Raw genomic sequence first — 18,923 nt, 5'->3', positions numbered from 1 at the left:
TGGGGAAAATCATCTACACAAACGGGGCATCAAAAGTTAGTCATATTTTGATTTTAAGTGGTACGGTCTCTTTGCCGTGGAGCTGCAAATATACTGTCACAAATGGGAAAAACGCCAAATCCTTGAAATGTTCACATTTACGCTTCACACTTTAACAAACTCCTCCGTGGGCAATAGCTCGATCAAGCTTTACTTTGGGAAATATCATCTACACAAGCGCGGCATCAAAAGTTATCCATATTTTTATTCCAAGTGCTACGGTCTCTGTGCGGCGGCGCAGCAAATTTGACTGACACTTGTGTTCATTTGCACTGGATTGGCCATGTCCAATGTGTCGCCGTCTGTCAAGTTCTTTTTTAATTCAACACACAATAAGGGCGCCATCTTTATCAAGTCGAAAGCGCAGAGTCGGAAGGCCGGCGGCCCGCGAGGGCCGTTGGATGCCGCTTGCGGCTTTAATTCTTTCTTCTTCTTCTTCTTCTCGGGACCAACCCCCCTATTTTTCACCCAGTGAACATTGACGAAAAGTCACAAAAATGTTCACACCTCTAAAAATCGTGCCTCTCTACATTCTGGCTATTTCCCTTTTCTAAAATAAAAAAAATTGGCGCGTCAGCGCCCCCAAATGTACCAAAAATGCATTGAGAGATGGGAAATGACCCAAAAAAAATCTGATCGTAGAATCATGAAATTTGGCGAAGAGGTAGATGGTGACAAGAGAAGTAAAAAATATTATTTCGGCAACGCCGTCCGCCCAACCAGATGTCGGCCATATTGCTTCAAAAATGGCTAAACATGACTTCGGAGTTTTTCCAAACGTCGTACTTTTACGAACTCCTCCCAGGGCGTTGGCCCTAAAAAGCTGAAATTTGGTGAAAATGCTACTGAGGAGTGGGACATCAAAAGTTATCCAAATTACATTGATACCTCTCACGGTCTCTGTGCGGCGAAGCCGCAAACTGTAGCTAGAATTTCAGAAATCTCCCATATTTAAAATTTCTGCCGTTTGCGCAGATAAAGTCCGAATTGCGTCAAATTAGAATCAGTTGTTAAACTCTTTGCCCTAAACCTACTTGAAGTGAAATAAATTCATTTGGCGCCACAGCGCCCCCTACAGATTTTATATGGAGGTTAAATGTTTAGTTTTGCGAAATTATATGAAATTTGACACACAACTCAATTTTAGCATCCCCATCAAAAAAGTCAATGAGACCCATGTCATAATTGTTATGGCTTTGCCGTAACGATGACCGAAACCTCCCATGTTATTCCAATGGGGAAATCGCCAGAACATGTTTACACTTTAGACTTTCACAAACTCCTCCCAGGGCGTTTGCCCTATTAACCTGAAATTTGGTGAGACTCATCTTCAGGACCATCAAAAGTTATCCACATTTTTATTCAAAGAGTCACGGTGTCTGTGCGGCAAAGCCGCACATTGTGCCAAGAATTCAAAATAAAATTGCTTTTTGATGGTAAAACAAAGGGGAGAAGATGTGACAGCGTCACAGATTCAGCTGTAGGCGCAATAAAAGGACAATTGGGGCGCGTTAGCGCCCCCTCCTCTTGCGGCGTGGCGGCGGCGTGGCGAGGGCCGATCATTGCCGCTTGCGGCTATATTTATTATTATATGTCGAGTCTCCTTCAGTCTGGACCGTGGACGTCTCTGTTTCCCACGAACACGTTGTTTCCGGGATCGTGCGCTGGAGCTGGCCACGTGGTGAAGGCGACACACCGCGGCAGAAAGAAGACAAGAGCCCGGACTGAAGGAGGAACCTCCAGCGCGCACACCAGCGGCACCAGCGGCAGCAGCAGCACACTCGGGCGGGCAGGCTGTTGGCGCCAACCCGGATCCCCGCTCCAGGCTCCCCGCTCCAGGCTCCCCGCTATCCCCGCTATCCCCGCTATCCGCCGGTCATCCCCCGCTCACGCTCGAACCGGAGTTGCCGCCGACAATCGCTCCCTCGCTTTGCCTTTGTGCCATTGTGGGCGCTGTTAGCCGCTAGCCTCGTTAGCACGCGCTGCAACCGCGGGAGTCTCTGCGCCGCCTTCTCTCCGCGCCTCGTCCCGACACCCGGAGCGTGTGCCAGGGGACAATACAGGGGACAATACACGGGACAATAGAGACGCGCACACCGCCGCAGAATGGGGGTGAGTACGGCCCGGGGAGTGTCCCCGCTGCTCGGGAGGGATCGGGGCCGGTGGTGGGCAGATGATGTGTGGATGGAGCCTGTGTGTTTGGGGAGAGGGGGGACCCGGCCGGCGGGGGCGATGCGGGAGCCCGCGCTGGATGGGAGCACAAGGCGTCCGGTACCGTGCCCGGTGCTGTGGGCTGTCCCCGGTGCTGTGGGCTGTCCCGCACCACTCGTGGACGGAGGGTTAGTTTTTAAACACAGTTTTTAGTTTTTATCGCAGCAGTTTATGATTGTTTGGGTCGCGAAGGCTGCACATCCCGCGTACTTTTCAAAACACGAACTATTGTGCTCACGGTCCGGTGTAGTGTCCGGTTTCCCTGTGTTTTGTGCAGAGTTCGCGTCCTCTTGTCCAGACCGAGGACAATGACAGTCTCACCGCCGCGTCCTGTTTGGGTTTCTGACGCGTTAGCATGCTAGCCCTGTTAGCCGCGCCGTGCTAATGGCGGGCCGCCGTGTGAAGGAGTGAAAGTGGGTCAAGTTGTGTGGTACAAGTCTGATTTATTGTACTTTGTATTATTGTATTATTGTACTGGGTCTGACAGATGTTGTGTGTATTATACATTATGGGGTTTTAATCATATTTGAGTCTATTCATCACAACAATTCAAATCAGAGCTTGTAGAGTGGCCCAAATGTACTGAAGGAACATTATATTACACAAAACAACATTATATTACACAAAACAACCACCCGAACAGTTTCTCCAGTTACGGGTGAAAAGGATTTGTGGAATTAGTGGATCTAAAGTGTTGAAAAGAGTTATTAAATAAAAGTTAACTGTGATTTATGTTTCTTGGCTTCTTAAAGGACAAATATTATGCATTATTTGTACTGATATTATCCTTTTAAACAATATTTTGAGTACCTTTTTAGTTTGGCATCTCGTGTTTTGTGGCACAGAGGGAATTACAACAGGCTCATAAAAACAATTGAAAAATTTTCAGGGAGTTTAAAGGAAGTTCTACAGGCGTCCGAGGGTCGTTTAGCCCTTCTTGTCCAAAGAGGCTAAATCAGACTAAACCATCCAATGTCTATAAACACAACAGCACCTGGGAGCTGGCCCAGGACCAGCTCAATATCAGGCACGTAGGCTCGTTGTTGATAGGCAGAGACTTGGTTCCATAAGTTCGCAAAAATACATATGTTTATTCATACATTGTCAATAAATTAGGTTCTGGATGGACATTACAGTTGGAGTAAGTTAAGCACAGTTCATTGTTGGACGTTCAGTTCACAAACGTTTTTTGTCGTTCACAAAATCCAGAACTCGGATGATTGGACCTGAACAGGGTAAAAGACAGTTCAGGCGACACAAGGCGACAGTAGCTCATGGATCTATGAACGACACCACGGTCACTACTAAATGTACAGCTGGATGACCGTTCGCTTGCCTACGTACGCCGCGCACCTGCAGTTGTAGCTGGACAAGTGCGACGGAGGACTGGACAGACGGCAGACAATAACACGCCCGATAGTCGGCATGACGGGCGGCACACGGCGAGGGCGTCGCCGCAGAACGTGCAGGCCCCTGGCAGAGGGCACTAAATTAAACACTTACAATCTTACTGCAAATAACGCTCTCTCATGTCTGAATGTTGAATACTACCGGAGAGTGACAGGTCAGAGCGACAGGTCAGAGCGACAGGTCAGAGCGACAGGTCAGAGTGAGAGGTCAGAGTGAGAGGTCAGAGTGAGAGGTCAGAGTGAGAGGTCAGAGTGAGAGGTCAGAGTGAGAGGTCAGAGCGAGAGGTCAGAGCGAGAGGTCAAAAAGGTAAGAAAGGAAGTGCTTTTATGACAGGTTGATGTCATCGCCAGCCAATAGCAAGTGTGATCAGGGTAGAGCCCACCTGCAGGCAATACTGCTATATCTGTTCTTTATTATTTACTTCTGTACCTACTTTGTGTTGCAACACTTGAATTTCCCCATTGCGGGACAAATAAAGGCTTATCTTATTAGACGGGAGAAATTCACAGAACGAGCCTGGAGATGATTTTTGGTCTTTAAAAACAGCAGTGAAGATTCTCAGAGCCGCGTCACTGATGAATAAAATGTCAGTTATAGAGATCACTTTCTAACCAGGATTTATCAAACTAGTGTGAATGAAGCTAAATGCTACTCCAAGTATGTTTTTGACAATGGAACAATGTTAGAACACGGTTAAAGGCTCCTAACAGTCAAGATGCATAATATGTGTCACTGCTTAGAGGCGGTCTGAAGGGAGCAGCTCTGGAGCGACTTGGAAAAGAAGTCATCATACATTTTTTGTGAAAGAGCAACACATAATTCAATAATTGTGAAGTAGAAGATGTACATGATTTCCATTCTCTCATACATACATACATACATACATACATACATACATACATACATACATACATACATACATACATACATACATACATACATACATACATACATACATACATACATACATACATACATACATGAAAATATCTTGGCTACAGACAAAGTCTGTAGAAAAATCCGATTATCTTGATTCTTTTTGCAATCACAATATTCATCCTTAATCATGGCAATCCCATCTTTGTCAGCACGTGCCTGTAAATGTAATCGTGTCCTTTTCTTTTTTGTAGAGAAAGTCCAACAAAGCAAAGGAGAAGAAAGCTCGGCGTCAGGAGGAGCGCGCCGCCATGGACGCCGTGTGTGCCAAAGTAGACGCAGCCAATAAGGTCAGCCGCAAAGGGTCACGTGATGCCTCCAGCCTGTAATTCAGAATTACGTATCACTGTGTTATTGTATAATCTTTTATTTTCTGTTGCCTTCATGTCAAACTTTATAACAGTTTGTAGACCTCGTAAAGGCTCTATTCCATCTGAGTTTAAACAGCATTTATGCGTCTTTGATAGTGATCATTTGTCCTTGAAAGAACGGTGTATTTGGTGTATAGACTATTCTTGAGCTGGTTATGCTCCTTTCAGCTGGATGATCCCCTGACCGCCTTCCCAGCCTTCAAAAAGTACGACAGAAACGGGTAAGCCTTCTCAGTCCTTCCCCATGTCCTGCCTCCCTGCTCCCCCTGCTCCCTCTGCTCCCTCTGCTCCCTCTGACCCCTCTGACCCCTTTGACCCCTCTGACCCCTTTGCTGTGTCCACTACAGGCTGAACCTGCAGATCGAGTGCCGGAGAGTGACTGCCCTCAACCCTCTTTCTGTGGAGTGGGCCTTCGAGCTGACCCGAGCCAACATGCAGGCCCTGTAAGCACTCCTCACTCTCCCTTCTGACCTTTTAGTACTCATAGGCCTGGATAATGATGTTCTGTGTACCCTGATGGTGTGCCCCGTGTGTGTACTGTGCCCTGATGGTGTGCCCTGTCCGTCAGGTACGAGCAGAGTGAGTGGGGGTGGAAGGAGCGTGAGAAGCGAGAGGAGATGAACGACGAGCGGGCGTGGTACCTTCTGGCTCGAGACGCCACAGACGCAGCTCCCATGGCCTTCTCACACTTCCGCTTTGACGTGGAGTGTGGAGAGGAGGTGCTCTACTGGTGAGGCCGGCTCCGGTGGTCTAAGGGGCCCGGGGGGTTCTAGGGGCCCAGGGGGGGTCTAAGGGCTCCGGGGGGGGTCTAAGGGCTCCGGGGGGGGTCTAAGGGCTCCGGGGGGGTCTAAGGGCTCCGGGGGGGTCTAAGGGGCCCGGTGCAGCACTGACGGTGCTTTTATATCCACAGTTATGAGGTGCAGCTGGAGAGCAGAGTGCGGAGGAAAGGACTGGGCAAGTTCCTCATCCAGATTCTACAGCTCATCGCTAACAGGTAACACACATGACACACACATGACACACACATGACACACACATGACACACACATGACACACGCACGTGTCACGCACGCACGTGTCACGCACGTGTCACGCACGCACGTGTCACGCACGTGTCACGCACGTGTCACGCACGTGTCACGCACGTGTCACGCACGCACGTGTCACGCACGTGTCACGCACGTGTCACACACGCACGTGTCGCGCACTCCCCCATCCATTGGATGGCCTTTGACCTTTGAAGTGCCTGTTTCTTGTTTTTCAGCACACAGATGAAGAAGGTGATGCTGACCGTTTTCAAACATAATCACGGAGCGTGCCAGTTCTTCAGGGAAGCTCTACAGTGAGTACACACTCTGTGTGTGTTGAGTACACACTCTGTGTTGAGTACACACTCTGTGTGTGTTGAGTACACACTCTGTGTTGAGTACACACTCTGTGTGTGTTGAGTACACACTCTGTGTGTGTTGAGTACACACTCTGTGTTGAGTACACACTCTGTGTGTGTTGAGTACACACTCTGTGTGTGTTGAGTACACACTCTGTGTTGAGTACACACTCTGTGTGGAGTACACACACTCTGTGTGGAGTACACACACTCTGTGGAGTACACACACACTCTCTCTGTGTGGAGTACACACAGAGTGTGTGGAGTACACACAGTTCTTCCACAACGTGCTAGAACTATTACTAGGTTTTATAAATCTATTTATTTCTGTTTGTTATAGTTTTATTCTTTACGTCACTCTGTCTTAGATGGTTCAGTCCTGGTGCTAGATCCTCTGGTCCTGTAGCGCCCTCTGCTGTGCACTGTTGTGCAGCGGCCTCTAGTTTGGATGGATTCGTTGGAGCAGGGGTCACCGACCTTTAGGGTCGAGGGCTCCTTTATGAGCACAGACTTGGTCGAAATTCAATTAGCCTAAATGTTTTTTATTTATTCCATGTGTATTATGTATTTTTTATTTGAAAACTCAATCTTGATCAATCCTGGTTTAAAATGTTAATTATCTGAAAATAAGATAACTTTGTATTAAATTTAGCATTAACTCAATGAATTAATGTAATTGTCAAAAAACGAGCAACGATGCAAAGCAAATATAAGAATTCTTAATTCAAACTTGAGTATTTCACCTTTTCCCCTCCTGTGGCTCTGTTTAGTCCTGGTTTAGACCTGGTTTGGACCTGGTCTGATAATGGAACCACGTTGGTGCCCCCTGCGTTAGAGGCCGTGTGGGTGCCCCCTGCGTTAGAGGCCGTGTGGGTGCCCCCTGCGTTAGAGGCCGTGTGGGTGCCCCCTGCGTTAGAGGCCGTGTGGGTGACCACGCCCTCTGGGCCTGGTCCCGGGCGGGGCAGCAGTCGGGCTCTGGGGGGTTTAGTGTGTTCAGAACGCGGAGTCACAGACGTTGAGTTCGCGTGCAAAATCTATGGTGGACCAGATCAGGAGCCTCCTCCAGAGGAGCAGTCCAGTTTAGTCCAGTGGAAACAGTTTCAACCGGTTCCACTGTTGGTTCCACTGTTGGTTCCACAGTTGGTTCCACAGTTGGTTCCACTGTTGGTTCCACAGTTGGTTCCACTGTTGGTTCCACTGTTGGTTCCACAGTTGGTTCCACAGTTGGTTCCACTGTTGGTTCCACAGTTGGTTCCACTGTTGGTTCCACTGTTGGTTCCACAGTTGGTTCCACTGTTGGTTCCACTGTTGGTTCCACTGTTGGTTCCACAGTTGGTTCCACTGTTGGTTCCACAGTTGGTTCCACTGTTGGTTCCACTGTTGGTTCCACAGTTGGTTCCACTGTTGGTTCCACTGTTGGTTCCACTGTTGGTTCCACAGTTGGTTCCACTGTTGGTTCCACAGTTGGTTCCACAGTTGGTTCCACAGTTGGTTCCACTGTTGGTTCCACAGTTGGTTCCACTGTTGGTTCCACTGTTGGTTCCACTGTTGGTTCCACAGTTGGTTCCACAGTTGGTTCCACAGTTGGTTCCACAGTTGGTTCCACTGTTGGTTCCACAGTTGGTTCCACAGTTGGTTCCACAGTTGGTTCCACAGTTGGTTCCACTGTTGGTTCCACTGTTGGTTCCACAGTTGGTTCCACAGTTGGTTCCACAGTTGGTTCCACTGTTGGTTCCACTGTTGGTTCCACTGTTGGTTCCACTGTTGGTTCCACAGTTGGTTCCACAGTTGGTTCCACTGTTGGTTCCACAGTTGGTTCCACAGTTGGTTCCACTGTTGGTTCCACAGTTGGTTCCACAGTTGGTTCCACTGTTGGTTCCACTGTTGGTTCCACTGTTGGTTCCACTGTTGGTTCCACAGTTGGTTCCACTGTTGGTTCCACAGTTGGTTCCACTGTTGGTTCCACAGTTGGTTCCACAGTTGGTTCCACTGTTGGTTCCACAGTTGGTTCCACAGTTGGTTCCACTGTTGGTTCCACTGTTGGTTCCACTGTTGGTTCCACTGTTGGTTCCACTGTTGGTTCCACTGTTGGTTCCACTGTTGGTTCCACTGTTGGTTCCACAGTTGGTTCCACAGTTGGTTCCACAGTTGGTTCCACTGTTGGTTCCACAGTTGGTTCCACTGTTGGTTCCACTGTTGGTTCCACAGTTGGTTCCACTGTTGGTTCCACAGTTGGTTCCACAGTTGGTTCCACTGTTGGTTCCACAGTTGGTTCCACAGTTGGTTCCACAGTTGGTTCCACAGTTGGTTCCACAGTTGGTTCCACTGTTGGTTCCACAGTTGGTTCCACTGTTGGTTCCACTGTTGGTTCCACTGTTGGTTCCACTGTTGGTTCCACTGTTGGTTCCACTGTTGGTTCCCAGTGGGACCCCGATGTTGCTAATGAGACTTTGTGTGCAGGTTTGAGATCGATGAGACGTCTCCGAGCATGTCGGGCTGTTGTGGGGACGACTGCTCCTATGAAATCCTGAGCCGGAGGACCAAACACGGGGAGGCTTCAACCGGCCACACCCATGGGAGTGGCCACTGCGGCGGCTGCTGTCACTGAGGCTCTTCTGATTGGCTGTCTTCATCTTCTGGCCTCATGGAGGAGCCTGAGCTGCCCTGAGGCAGAGGAGTGAACGCAGACACAGAAACCACTCTGGACCAGACACGTGTTTAACCTTCTGCTGAAGCGCTCTTTGTTTCATGACTTTGTCTAGTGTTTTCTTTTATTCCAGTTAGCGTCTTTAGCTAGTGCTGCTCCGCCCTCTTCCATCCAGACGCTTTCAGAGACACTCTGTACAGCTGGGACTTCAGGGCCTTGGCCCCCACATGACTGTTGTCTCCTGTTCCTGCTGGACATGGACGCCTGTCCTCATCACTCATTTAACAGAACAAGCATTATGGTTTGATTCTGTGAGTTAATAATATCTAGGACAGAATCTAAACCCAGCTCCAGTGGGTGTGGCTCAAACTGTTTGGAGACGGTAAGAAGAGTAACTCCATCATCACCTCAAGTTTAATTCTCCCAAAATATCAAGTTCACACGATCAAACGTTGACTAAAAAGCAGTACTGGACTTTGTTACACAAAGCAGTGCCCACGAGGAGCGGCTCAAACTCCCACGAGGAGCGGCTCAAACTCCCACGAGGAGCGGCTCAAACTCCCACGAGGAGCGGCTCAAACTCCCACGAGGAGCGGCTCAAACTCCCACGAGGAGCGGCTCAAACTCCCACGAGGAGCGGCTCAAACTCCCACGTGTACATTCTGTATTTATTGAGAAAGTGGCTGTCATTGGTTTGCTTCTGTTTGCCGTGTTCATTTGAGACGTGCTGCTCATTCCTTTGTGAAGCTGTCACATGTGAAGTTCTTCTCTCCTGCTTTGGCCCCTCCTCCTTCCTGCTTTGGCCCCTCCTCCTTCCTGCGTTGGCCCCTCCTCCCTTAATCCTTGACCCTTTTCTGGCTCTTTTATTTGATAAACTGCAAGTGAAATGTGACATTGTCCCCAGCTAGTTTGCATGTCCAATCCATTTGAAGAGTTCCACTGACACTGGGATGTTTTGGCACATTTATGAAGTGAAGTGGGTGTGACCAGCTGTAAGTCACATGTGTCTCTAGTGTCCTCTTCACGATGCTCTCAGGATAATTGTCCACTCTCAAACCTCAGCTCTGTTTTTAATTGATTTTGAAAAGCCTTATCTATATACAGTCAATTAGTTGTAAATGAATATTGCCCAATACCTTTTTAATATGCGTTTGAACTAGGAAAACCTTTTGCTTTTTATTTTAACTTTTTAATGGACAAAATGGCTCCTGCTCTGCACATTCATCCAGGGAAGGGATGTTCTGCCTTGTCTGTGTTTGATTTGTTCAAATAAAAGAAAGTTGTTTGACTATTTCAAACTATTTGTTACAACTATTTCACGTGTTTTATTTAGTGTTTGCGTCCGAATATCCACCCAGGCCCCAAACCTGCTGTGTCCAGACCGAGGGACGAACCCGTCTCTGTCATGGAAGTATAATCCTGTCTTAGTATTGACCTCATGGACCTGAACAGCTCTTTTCAGTCTAAGTAGAACTCTTTTCCTCCCGAGGTCAGCGGCCTCATGTGAGGATATATGATGGCACTGCCCAGAGAAGCTTCTGGAATCATTTTTTTTTTATTGGCAGAAGGATATTTTCCAGAAATGTATGCAAATATTTTGAGAAGAAAAATGCCAGGGAATAATGCCATAATACAGCAAACAGAAAAGACAAAATGAATAAGACAAATATTGGTAATACTAATAAAGCTGAACATTAGAGGCAAATACAGTTCAACATTCCAACCCGGCTGGAGACTTTGTGGACTTCATATACAACTTCATCTTTCAGAAGAATGATGGTTTTTGGTTTGTAAATTACACTTATGGATATAAAATGTTGCCAGTAACAGAAAAAGGTTTATAATAAAGCCTTTGTCCTTAATATTTTTTATCATATCTGAAAAAACTGACGGGGCAGGGCCGTTGCCAGGAACTGGTGAGATCCAGGACTTCTTCCGATTTTTTCAAATGTCAAACGAGCAGGCACAATTTCCTGCTTTCTGGTGAAAGTGCTCTTGGTCTGCTCAGTGCGGCACGTAAAGGCCTGTTCCATATTCTCATGAACTGATGTCTAAAATAGTATTGTTGGAGTTCTGCTGTAGTGTGAGAGTCAATGTGGTTCAATGCCCAGAAGACAGTGGAGATGATCGTGGACTTCAGGAAAGTCCAAGCCTGTATATAATGACTGTATTTCACATTTAAAGTGACTTAACGTTTACTGTGTGATCTAAACTTGTCACTAAATCATGCTTTAGTTTAGTTTGCCTTAAGAACTGTGTTTGAAATGTGTTAATGTTAAATAAATTAAACTAAATTAGAAATAAGATTGGGAGTGAAAGTCAGTCGAGGCCACACCTCTGAGGTCTGAACCCTCCAGTCTCTCCTCGCTCAGGACCTTTTTGACTCGAGGGCCACATTGGGTTCTAAAATTTGGCCGAGGGGCGGGGCCAGGAAAATATGGTGTGTTTGTGTGAACTAATGAATTACTATAAATTACACCAAGATTTGACCTGTAACTTGTAACAAAACAAACACATGCAAGGCTCAATGTACTAATTGTTTTTAAATAATGATTAATTGAATGACATTTCAGTTGAATAAACACAGCAGGAAAACTGACCTTGTATTTCAGTGGGAACAATGTTGATCTTGTTTTGCATCAAAGTCTGGTGTAAGTTTGTTGTTCTCAGGATCCTCTGGTCAGTGAAGCTGGATCTGATGTTCATGTTCATGACACTGAACGTCTCACATATGAAGCTCGAGCAGAACAAGACCAGCATCTTCTGTTCGTCCTCCGTAGGTTTTGTTTCCTTCAGTGAAGCATTAAAGTCGTGTTGGACCGTTTTATATCAGCATTTCTTCTACACATAAATGATCGAGTAGTAACAGCATGGAATGATTCATATCCATAAATAAAAAATCTTAATAAATGTCACCAGAATATGCAACATTTTGACTTTAATGTTACATTTTTGCTCTTCTGTCCTTCTCACGTCTCCAGTGGTTGGACACTTTGTCCAGGTCGATGCTGCGTTTGCTTCTTGCTGTCACTTTATGCTCATCAACTGCTCCAAAATGTGCCACTTCTAGACCATTTCTGGATGATATTATTCATAAACTAACAGGGCCGCACCTGTCATAAACCGCAGGTGCCCACGTTGTAACATGAAATATTTACAAAGAAATAAACACAGTTTTTATGCGTCTTTTAAACCGGGCGCACGCGGCGCAACAGCGGTCCACTTTAGAACAGATCACAACTGTCTCAAGTGTCCCTTCTGTCTCTAGTGTCCCTTCTGTCTCTATTGTCCCTTCTGTCTCAAGTGTCCCTTCTGTCTCAAGTGTCCCTTCTGTCTCTATTGTCCCTTCTGTCTCTATTGTCCCTTCTGTCTCTAGTGTCCCTTCTGTCTCTAGTGTCCCTTCTGTCTCTAGTGTCCCTTCTGTCTCTAGTGTCCCTTCTGTCTCTAGTGTCCCCTCTGTCTCTATTGTCCCTTCTGTCTCTAGTGTCCCTTCTGTCTCTAGTGTCCCTTCTGTCTCTATTGTCCCTTCTGTCTCTAGTGTCCCTTCTGTCTCTAGTGTCCCCTCTGTCTCTATTGTCCCTTCTGTCTCTAGTGTCCCTTCTGTCTCTATTGTCCCTTCTGTCTCTAGTGTCCCTTCTGTCTCTATTGTCCCTTCTGTCTCTAGTGTCCCTTCTGTCTCTATTGTCCCTTCTGTCTCTAGTGTCCCTTCTGTCTCTAGTGTCCCCTCTGTCTCTATTGTCCCTTCTGTCTCTAGTGTCCCTTCTGTCTCTAGTGTCCCTTCTGTCTCTATTGTCCCTTCTGTCTCTAGTGTCCCTTCTGTCTCTAGTGTCCCCTCTGTCTCTATTGTCCCTTCTGTCTCTATTGTCCCTTCTGTCTCTATTGTCCCTTCTGTCTCTAGTGTCCCTTCTGTCTCTAGTGTCCCTTCTGTCTCTATTGTCCCTTCTGTCTCTATTGTCCCTTCTGTCTCTAGTGTCCCTTCTGTCTCTAGTGTCCCTTCTGTCTCTAGTGTCCCTTCTGTCTCTAGTGTCCCCTCTGTCTCTATTGTCCCTTCTGTCTCAAGTGTCCCTTCTGTCTCTATTGTCCCTTCTGTCTCTAGTGTCCCTTCTGTCTCTATTGTCCCTTCTGTCTCTATTGTCCCTTCTGTCTCTAGTGTCCCTTCTGTCTCTAGTGTCCCTTCTGTCTCTATTGTCCCTTCTGTCTCTATTGTCCCTTCTGTCTCTAGTGTCCCTTCTGTCTCTAGTGTCCCTTCTGTCTCTATTGTCCCTTCTGTCTCTATTGTCCCTTCTGTCTCTAGTGTCCCTTCTGTCTCTAGTGTCCCCTCTGTCTCTATTGTCCCTTCTGTCTCTAGTGTCCCTTCTGTCTCTAGTGTCCCTTCTGTCTCTATTGTCCCTTCTGTCTCTAGTGTCCCTTCTGTCTCTAGTGTCCCCTCTGTCTCTATTGTCCCTTCTGTCTCTAGTGTCCCTTCTGTCTCTATTGTCCCTTCTGTCTCTATTGTCCCTTCTGTCTCTATTGTCCCTTCTGTCTCTAGTGTCCCTTCTGTCTCTAGTGTCCCCTCTGTCTCTATTGTCCCCTCTGTCTCTAGTGTCCCTTCTGTCTCTAGTGTCCCTTCTGTCTCTAGTGTCCCTTCTGTCTCTATTGTCCCTTCTGTCTCTAGTGTCCCTTCTGTCTCTAGTGTCCCCTCTGTCTCTATTGTCCCTTCTGTCTCTAGTGTCCCTTCTGTCTCTATTGTCCCTTCTGTCTCTAGTGTCCCTTCTGTCTCTAGTGTCCCCTCTGTCTCTATTGTCCCTTCTGTCTCTATTGTCCCTTCTGTCTCTATTGTCCCTTCTGTCTCTAGTGTCCCTTCTGTCTCTAGTATCCCCTCTGTCTCTATTGTCCCTTCTGTCTCTAGTGTCCCTTCTGTCTCTAGTGTCCCTTCTGTCTCTATTGTCCCTTCTGTCTCTATTGTCCCTTCTGTCTCTAGTGTCCCTTCTGTCTCTAGTGTCCCCTCTGTCTCTATTGTCCCTTCTGTCTCTAGTGTCCCTTCTGTCTCTAGTGTCCCCTCTGTCTCTATTGTCCCTTCTGTCTCAAGTGTCCCTTCTGTCTCTATTGTCCCTTCTGTCTCTAGTGTCCCTTCTGTCTCTAGTGTCCCTTCTGTCTCTATTGTCCCTTCTGTCTCTATTGTCCCTTCTGTCTCTAGTGTCCCTTCTGTCTCTAGTGTCCCTTCTGTCTCTATTGTCCCTTCTGTCTCTATTGTCCCTTCTGTCTCTAGTGTCCCTTCTGTCTCTAGTGTCCCTTCTGTCTCTATTGTCCCTTCTGTCTCTAGTGTCCCTTCTGTCTCTATTGTCCCTTCTGTCTCTAGTGTCCCTTCTGTCTCTAGTGTCCCCTCTGTCTCTATTGTCCCTTCTGTCTCTAGTGTCCCTTCTGTCTCTAGTGTCCCTTCTGTCTCTAGTGTCCCTTCTGTCTCTAGTGTCCCTTCTGTCTCTAGTGTCCCCTCTGTCTCTATTGTCCCTTCTGTCTCTAGTGTCCCTTCTGTCTCTATTGTCCCTTCTGTCTCTATTGTCCCTTCTGTCTCTATTGTCCCTTCTGTCTCTAGTGTCCCTTCTGTCTCTATTGTCCCTTCTGTCTCTAGTGTCCCTTCTGTCTCTAGTGTCCCTTCTGTCTCTAGTGTCCCCTCTGTCTCTATTGTCCCTTCTGTCTCTAGTGTCCCTTCTGTCTCTAGTGTCCCTTCTGTCTCTATTGTCCCTTCTGTCTCTAGTGTCCCTTCTGTCTCTAGTGTCCCCTCTGTCTCTATTGTCCCTTCTGTCTCTAGTGTCCCTTCTGTCTCTATTGTCCCTTCTGTCTCTAGTGTCCCTTCTGTCTCTAGTGTCCCCTCTGTCTCTATTGTCCCTTCTGTCTCTAGTGTCCCTTCTGTCTCTATTGTCCCTTCTGTCTCTATTGTCCCTTCTGTCTCTAGTGTCCCTTCTGTCTCTAGTGTCCCCTCTGTCTCTATTGTCCCCTCTGTCTCTAGTGTCCCTTCTGTCTCTAGTGTCCCTTCTGTCTCTATTGTCCCTTCTGTCTCTATTGTCCCTTCTGTCTCTAGTGTCCCCTCTGTCTCTATTGTCCCTTCTGTCTCTAGTGTCCCTTCTGTCTCTAGTGTCCCTTCTGTCTCTAGTGTCCCCTCTGTCTCTATTGTCCCTTCTGTCTCTAGTGTCCCTTCTGTCTCTAGTGTCCCCTCTGTCTCTATTGTCCCTTCTGTCTCTAGTGTCCCTTCTGTCTCTATTGTCCCTTCTGTCTCTATTGTCCCTTCTGTCTCTAGTGTCCCTTCTGTCTCTAGTGTCCCCTCTGTCTCTATTGTCCCCTCTGTCTCTAGTGTCCCTTCTGTCTCTAGTGTCCCTTCTGTCTCTAGTGTCCCTTCTGTCTCTATTGTCCCTTCTGTCTCTAGTGTCCCTTCTGTCTCTAGTGTCCCCTCTGTCTCTATTGTCCCTTCTGTCTCTAGTGTCCCTTCTGTCTCTATTGTCCCTTCTGTCTCTAGTGTCCCTTCTGTCTCTAGTGTCCCCTCTGTCTCTATTGTCCCTTCTGTCTCTATTGTCCCTTCTGTCTCTATTGTCCCTTCTGTCTCTATTGTCCCTTCTGTCTCTAGTGTCCCTTCTGTCTCTAGTGTCCCTTCTGTCTCTATTGTCCCTTCTGTCTCTAGTGTCCCTTCTGTCTCTAGTGTCCCCTCTGTCTCTATTGTCCCTTCTGTCTCTAGTGTCCCTTCTGTCTCTAGTGTCCCTTCTGTCTCTATTGTCCCTTCTGTCTCTAGTGTCCCTTCTGTCTCTAGTGTCCCCTCTGTCTCTATTGTCCCTTCTGTCTCTAGTGTCCCTTCTGTCTCTATTGTCCCTTCTGTCTCTATTGTCCCTTCTGTCTCTAGTGTCCCTTCTGTCTCTAGTGTCCCCTCTGTCTCTATTGTCCCCTCTGTCTCTAGTGTCCCTTCTGTCTCTAGTGTCCCTTCTGTCTCTATTGTCCCTTCTGTCTCTATTGTCCCTTCTGTCTCTAGTGTCCCTTCTGTCTCTAGTGTCCCCTCTGTCTCTATTGTCCCTTCTGTCTCTAGTGTCCCTTCTGTCTCTAGTGTCCCTTCTGTCTCTAGTGTCCCCTCTGTCTCTATTGTCCCTTCTGTCTCTAGTGTCCCTTCTGTCTCTAGTGTCCCTTCTGTCCTTGAAGACTGTGTGGCTGATTTACCTGTGTCTTCGCATCAGGATCATCTGCTCCTGAGCTCGTACTCATCGAGTGAGTGTTACATTGTGACATGAGATATTTACATATATTACATATGCTCCAGATAATGATGCAAATGTGTCTTTGACTCGTGAGTCAGGTCTGGCCAAGAAAGTCTCATTTACACAATAGTGACACGCCAGTTGTGCCCGCGGACCGCGCTGCGCCTGTTGGAGAGGATGTGGCAGCAGGAGACAGACTGTTGGAGAGGATGTGGCAGCAGGAGACAGACTGTTGGAGAGCATGTGGCAGCAGGAGACATACTGTTGGAGAGGATGTGGCAGCAGGAGGCAGACTGTTGGAGAGGATGTGGCAGCAGGAGACAGACTGTTGGAGAGGATGTGGCAGCAGGAGACAGACTGTTGGAGAGGATGTGGCAGCAAGAGACAGACTGTTGGAGAGGATGTGGCAGCAGGAGACAGACTGTTGGAGAGGATGTGGCAGCAGGAGGCAGACTGTTGGAGAGGATGTGGCAGCAGGAGGCAGACTGTTGGAGAGGATGTGGCAGCAGGAGGCAGACTGTTGGAGAGGATGTGGCAGCAGGAGACAGACTGTTGGAGAGGATGTGGCAGCAAGAGACAGACTGTTGGAGAGGATGTGGCAGCAGGAGACATACTGTTGGAGAGGATGTGGCAGCAGGAGGCAGACTGTTGGAGAGGATGTGGCAGCAGGAGACAGACTGTTGGAGAGGATGTGGCAGCAAGAGACAGACTGTTGGAGAGGATGTGGCAGCAGGAGACAGACTGTTGAAGAGGATGTGGCAGCAGGAGACAGACTGTTGGAGAGGATGTGGCAGCAGGAGACAGACTGTTGGAGAGGATGTGGCAGCAAGAGGCAGACTGTTGGAGAGGATGTGGCAGCAGGAGGCAGACTGTTGGAGAGGATGTGGCAGCAGGAGGCTTGTTTGATCCGTTTTTCAGCTGTAGGCCCCTGTCAGCTGTAGGCCCCTGTCAGCTGTAGGCCCCTGTCAGCTGTAGGCCCCTGTCAGCTTTCTGGGCCGCATGATTTCTTTGGCTGCAGTACCAATGGAGTGACCACTGGGGGCGACATGCTGCCACACCCTCTCCAGACATCAACACAGATCCACGGTCTCACCCAGCATCAAACTAAAGTGGTGGAGCGCGTAAAACCTGCCGGAAACTATTAGACGAAGAAGAAAAGTGCAGCCGGACCTCTGTAGCGGGGGCACGCAGGGGAAGCCTTTCCGCGGTGCACACAGACCGGAAAAGGCTGGTGTAGGACGTGAGCGCAGTGTTAGTGTCTGTTTGAATCATGGATCTATCATATTATCGGCTTGAATGGATCCACGGATGCTGCGGCCGCTGAGGGGAAAGTCGGGTCCGTGATGAGTGGAACCTGCGGCTCCTGCGGCTCCTGCGGCTCCGTGACCCGCCTCCGCGCGTCCTTCCCCCACTGACGGTGAGTGCGTGTCCGCCACATCCTCCTCCAGCACTGTGCACTTCACTGAGCTCCTGGGGCCTTCAAAACGAGGAGCCTTTTTTATTCCTCATGGGAAATTAGCCGAGTTTCACTTAAAGAAATAAAAGATAAAAACGATCCGTCAGCGGAGGGTTTCAGATGATAATCCCAGTCACATGTAAATACTTCATCACAATCACACAGAATCAGTAAATCAAAGTCAATGAGCAGAATTCACAAACAAAGAAACTTGCCTTGGTGATTCAGAGCAACATAAAAAAACAAGGAACAAGTCAAAAAGAGAAACAATTTAAATCTGCCATGATCAAAATAACAATAAGATGATATCTCCAGTGCAGCAGCTCCACCTCCTGTAGACAGACTCCTCCCCCTCCCAGATGAGCCCCATGAGGGCGGTGTCGTCATGGCGATGAGGGCGGTGTCGTCATGGCGATGAGGGCGGTGTCGTCATGAGCACAACTGTTTAAAAGAACATTCTATGAACCGTATCAAGCCTGCGGCGAGGAGGGCCCCGTGTGTGAGGAGGGCCCCGTGTGTGAGGAGGGGCCCGTGTGTGGGCCCGTGTGTGAGGAGGGCCCGTGTGTGAGGAGGGCCCGTGTGTGAGGAGGGCCCCGTGTGTGGGGAGGGCCCCGTGTGTGAGGAGGGCCCCGTGTGTGAGGAGGGCCCCGTGTGTGAGGAGGGCCCCGTGTGTGAGGAGGGCCCGTGTGTGAGGAGGGCCCGTGTGTGAGGAGGCCCCGTGTGTGAGGAGGCCCCGTGTGTGAGGAGGGCCCGTGTGTGAGGAGGCCCCGTGTGTGAGGAGGGCCCGTGTGTGAGGAGGGCCCCGTGTGTGAGGAGGGCCCGTGTGTGAGGAGGGCCCCGTGTGTGAGGAGGGCCCGTGTGTGAGGAGGGCCCGTGTGTGAGGAGGGCCCGTGTGTGAGGAGGCCCCGTGTGTGAGGAGGGCCCGTGTGTGAGGAGGGCCCGTGTGTGAGGAGGGCCCCGTGTGTGAAACAGGCCTATAAAAATATAATGCTAATTGCTAATTCAGTAAAGCTATTCCACTGATTAAAGGCTGTGCTAACTCTGTCCTGTGTCCCCTCAAGTTGCAGCGTTGTCCTGTGTCCCCTCAAGGTGCAGCGTTGTCCTGTGTCCCCTCAAGTTGCAGCGTTGTCCTGTGTCCCCTCAAGGTGCAGCGTTGTCCTGTGTCCCTTCAGGGTGTGGCGTTGCCATGGCGCAGAGGATGAGGCTGAAGCTGAGGACGGTGTTTGTCCTGTACTTCCTGGTGTCTCTGGTT

General features: G+C 48.6%; 2 protein-coding genes across 2 annotated transcripts in view; both read left to right on the top strand.

Moving 5' to 3' along the window:
* The first annotated feature begins 2,048 nt into the window (after window positions 1–2,048).
* Window positions 2,049–10,299, top strand: naa40 (N-alpha-acetyltransferase 40, NatD catalytic subunit). The gene is made up of 8 exons (XM_072462178.1): window positions 2,049–2,151; window positions 4,791–4,886; window positions 5,136–5,188; window positions 5,315–5,410; window positions 5,536–5,697; window positions 5,878–5,961; window positions 6,232–6,309; window positions 8,815–10,299. The coding sequence occupies exons 1-8, from the start codon at window positions 2,146–2,148 to the stop codon at window positions 8,960–8,962; spliced, it is 723 nt and encodes a 240-aa protein (XP_072318279.1). The 5' UTR covers window positions 2,049–2,145; the 3' UTR covers window positions 8,963–10,299.
* An 8,544-nt stretch (window positions 10,300–18,843) lies between these two features.
* LOC140376937 (galactosylgalactosylxylosylprotein 3-beta-glucuronosyltransferase 3-like) overlaps window positions 18,844–18,923 on the top strand; it is a gene marked incomplete at its 3' end in the record, with an annotated part of 4,284 nt that continues 4,204 nt past the window's right edge. The window contains exon 1 of the mRNA XM_072462177.1: window positions 18,844–18,923. This exon is cut by the window's right edge and continues 28 nt beyond it. Within this exon, the coding sequence (XP_072318278.1) occupies window positions 18,858–18,923 (66 nt within the window).

Source organism: Eucyclogobius newberryi, unplaced genomic scaffold (assembly GCF_026437365.1).
Source record: "Eucyclogobius newberryi isolate DKJ021-1_F unplaced genomic scaffold, fEucNew1.0.hap1 SCAF_389, whole genome shotgun sequence".
Classification (NCBI taxonomy): Eukaryota; Metazoa; Chordata; class Actinopteri; order Gobiiformes; family Gobiidae; genus Eucyclogobius; species Eucyclogobius newberryi.
The sequence above is the reverse complement of the archived record's forward strand: the minus strand, read 5'-3'. Positions and strand labels throughout refer to the sequence as shown.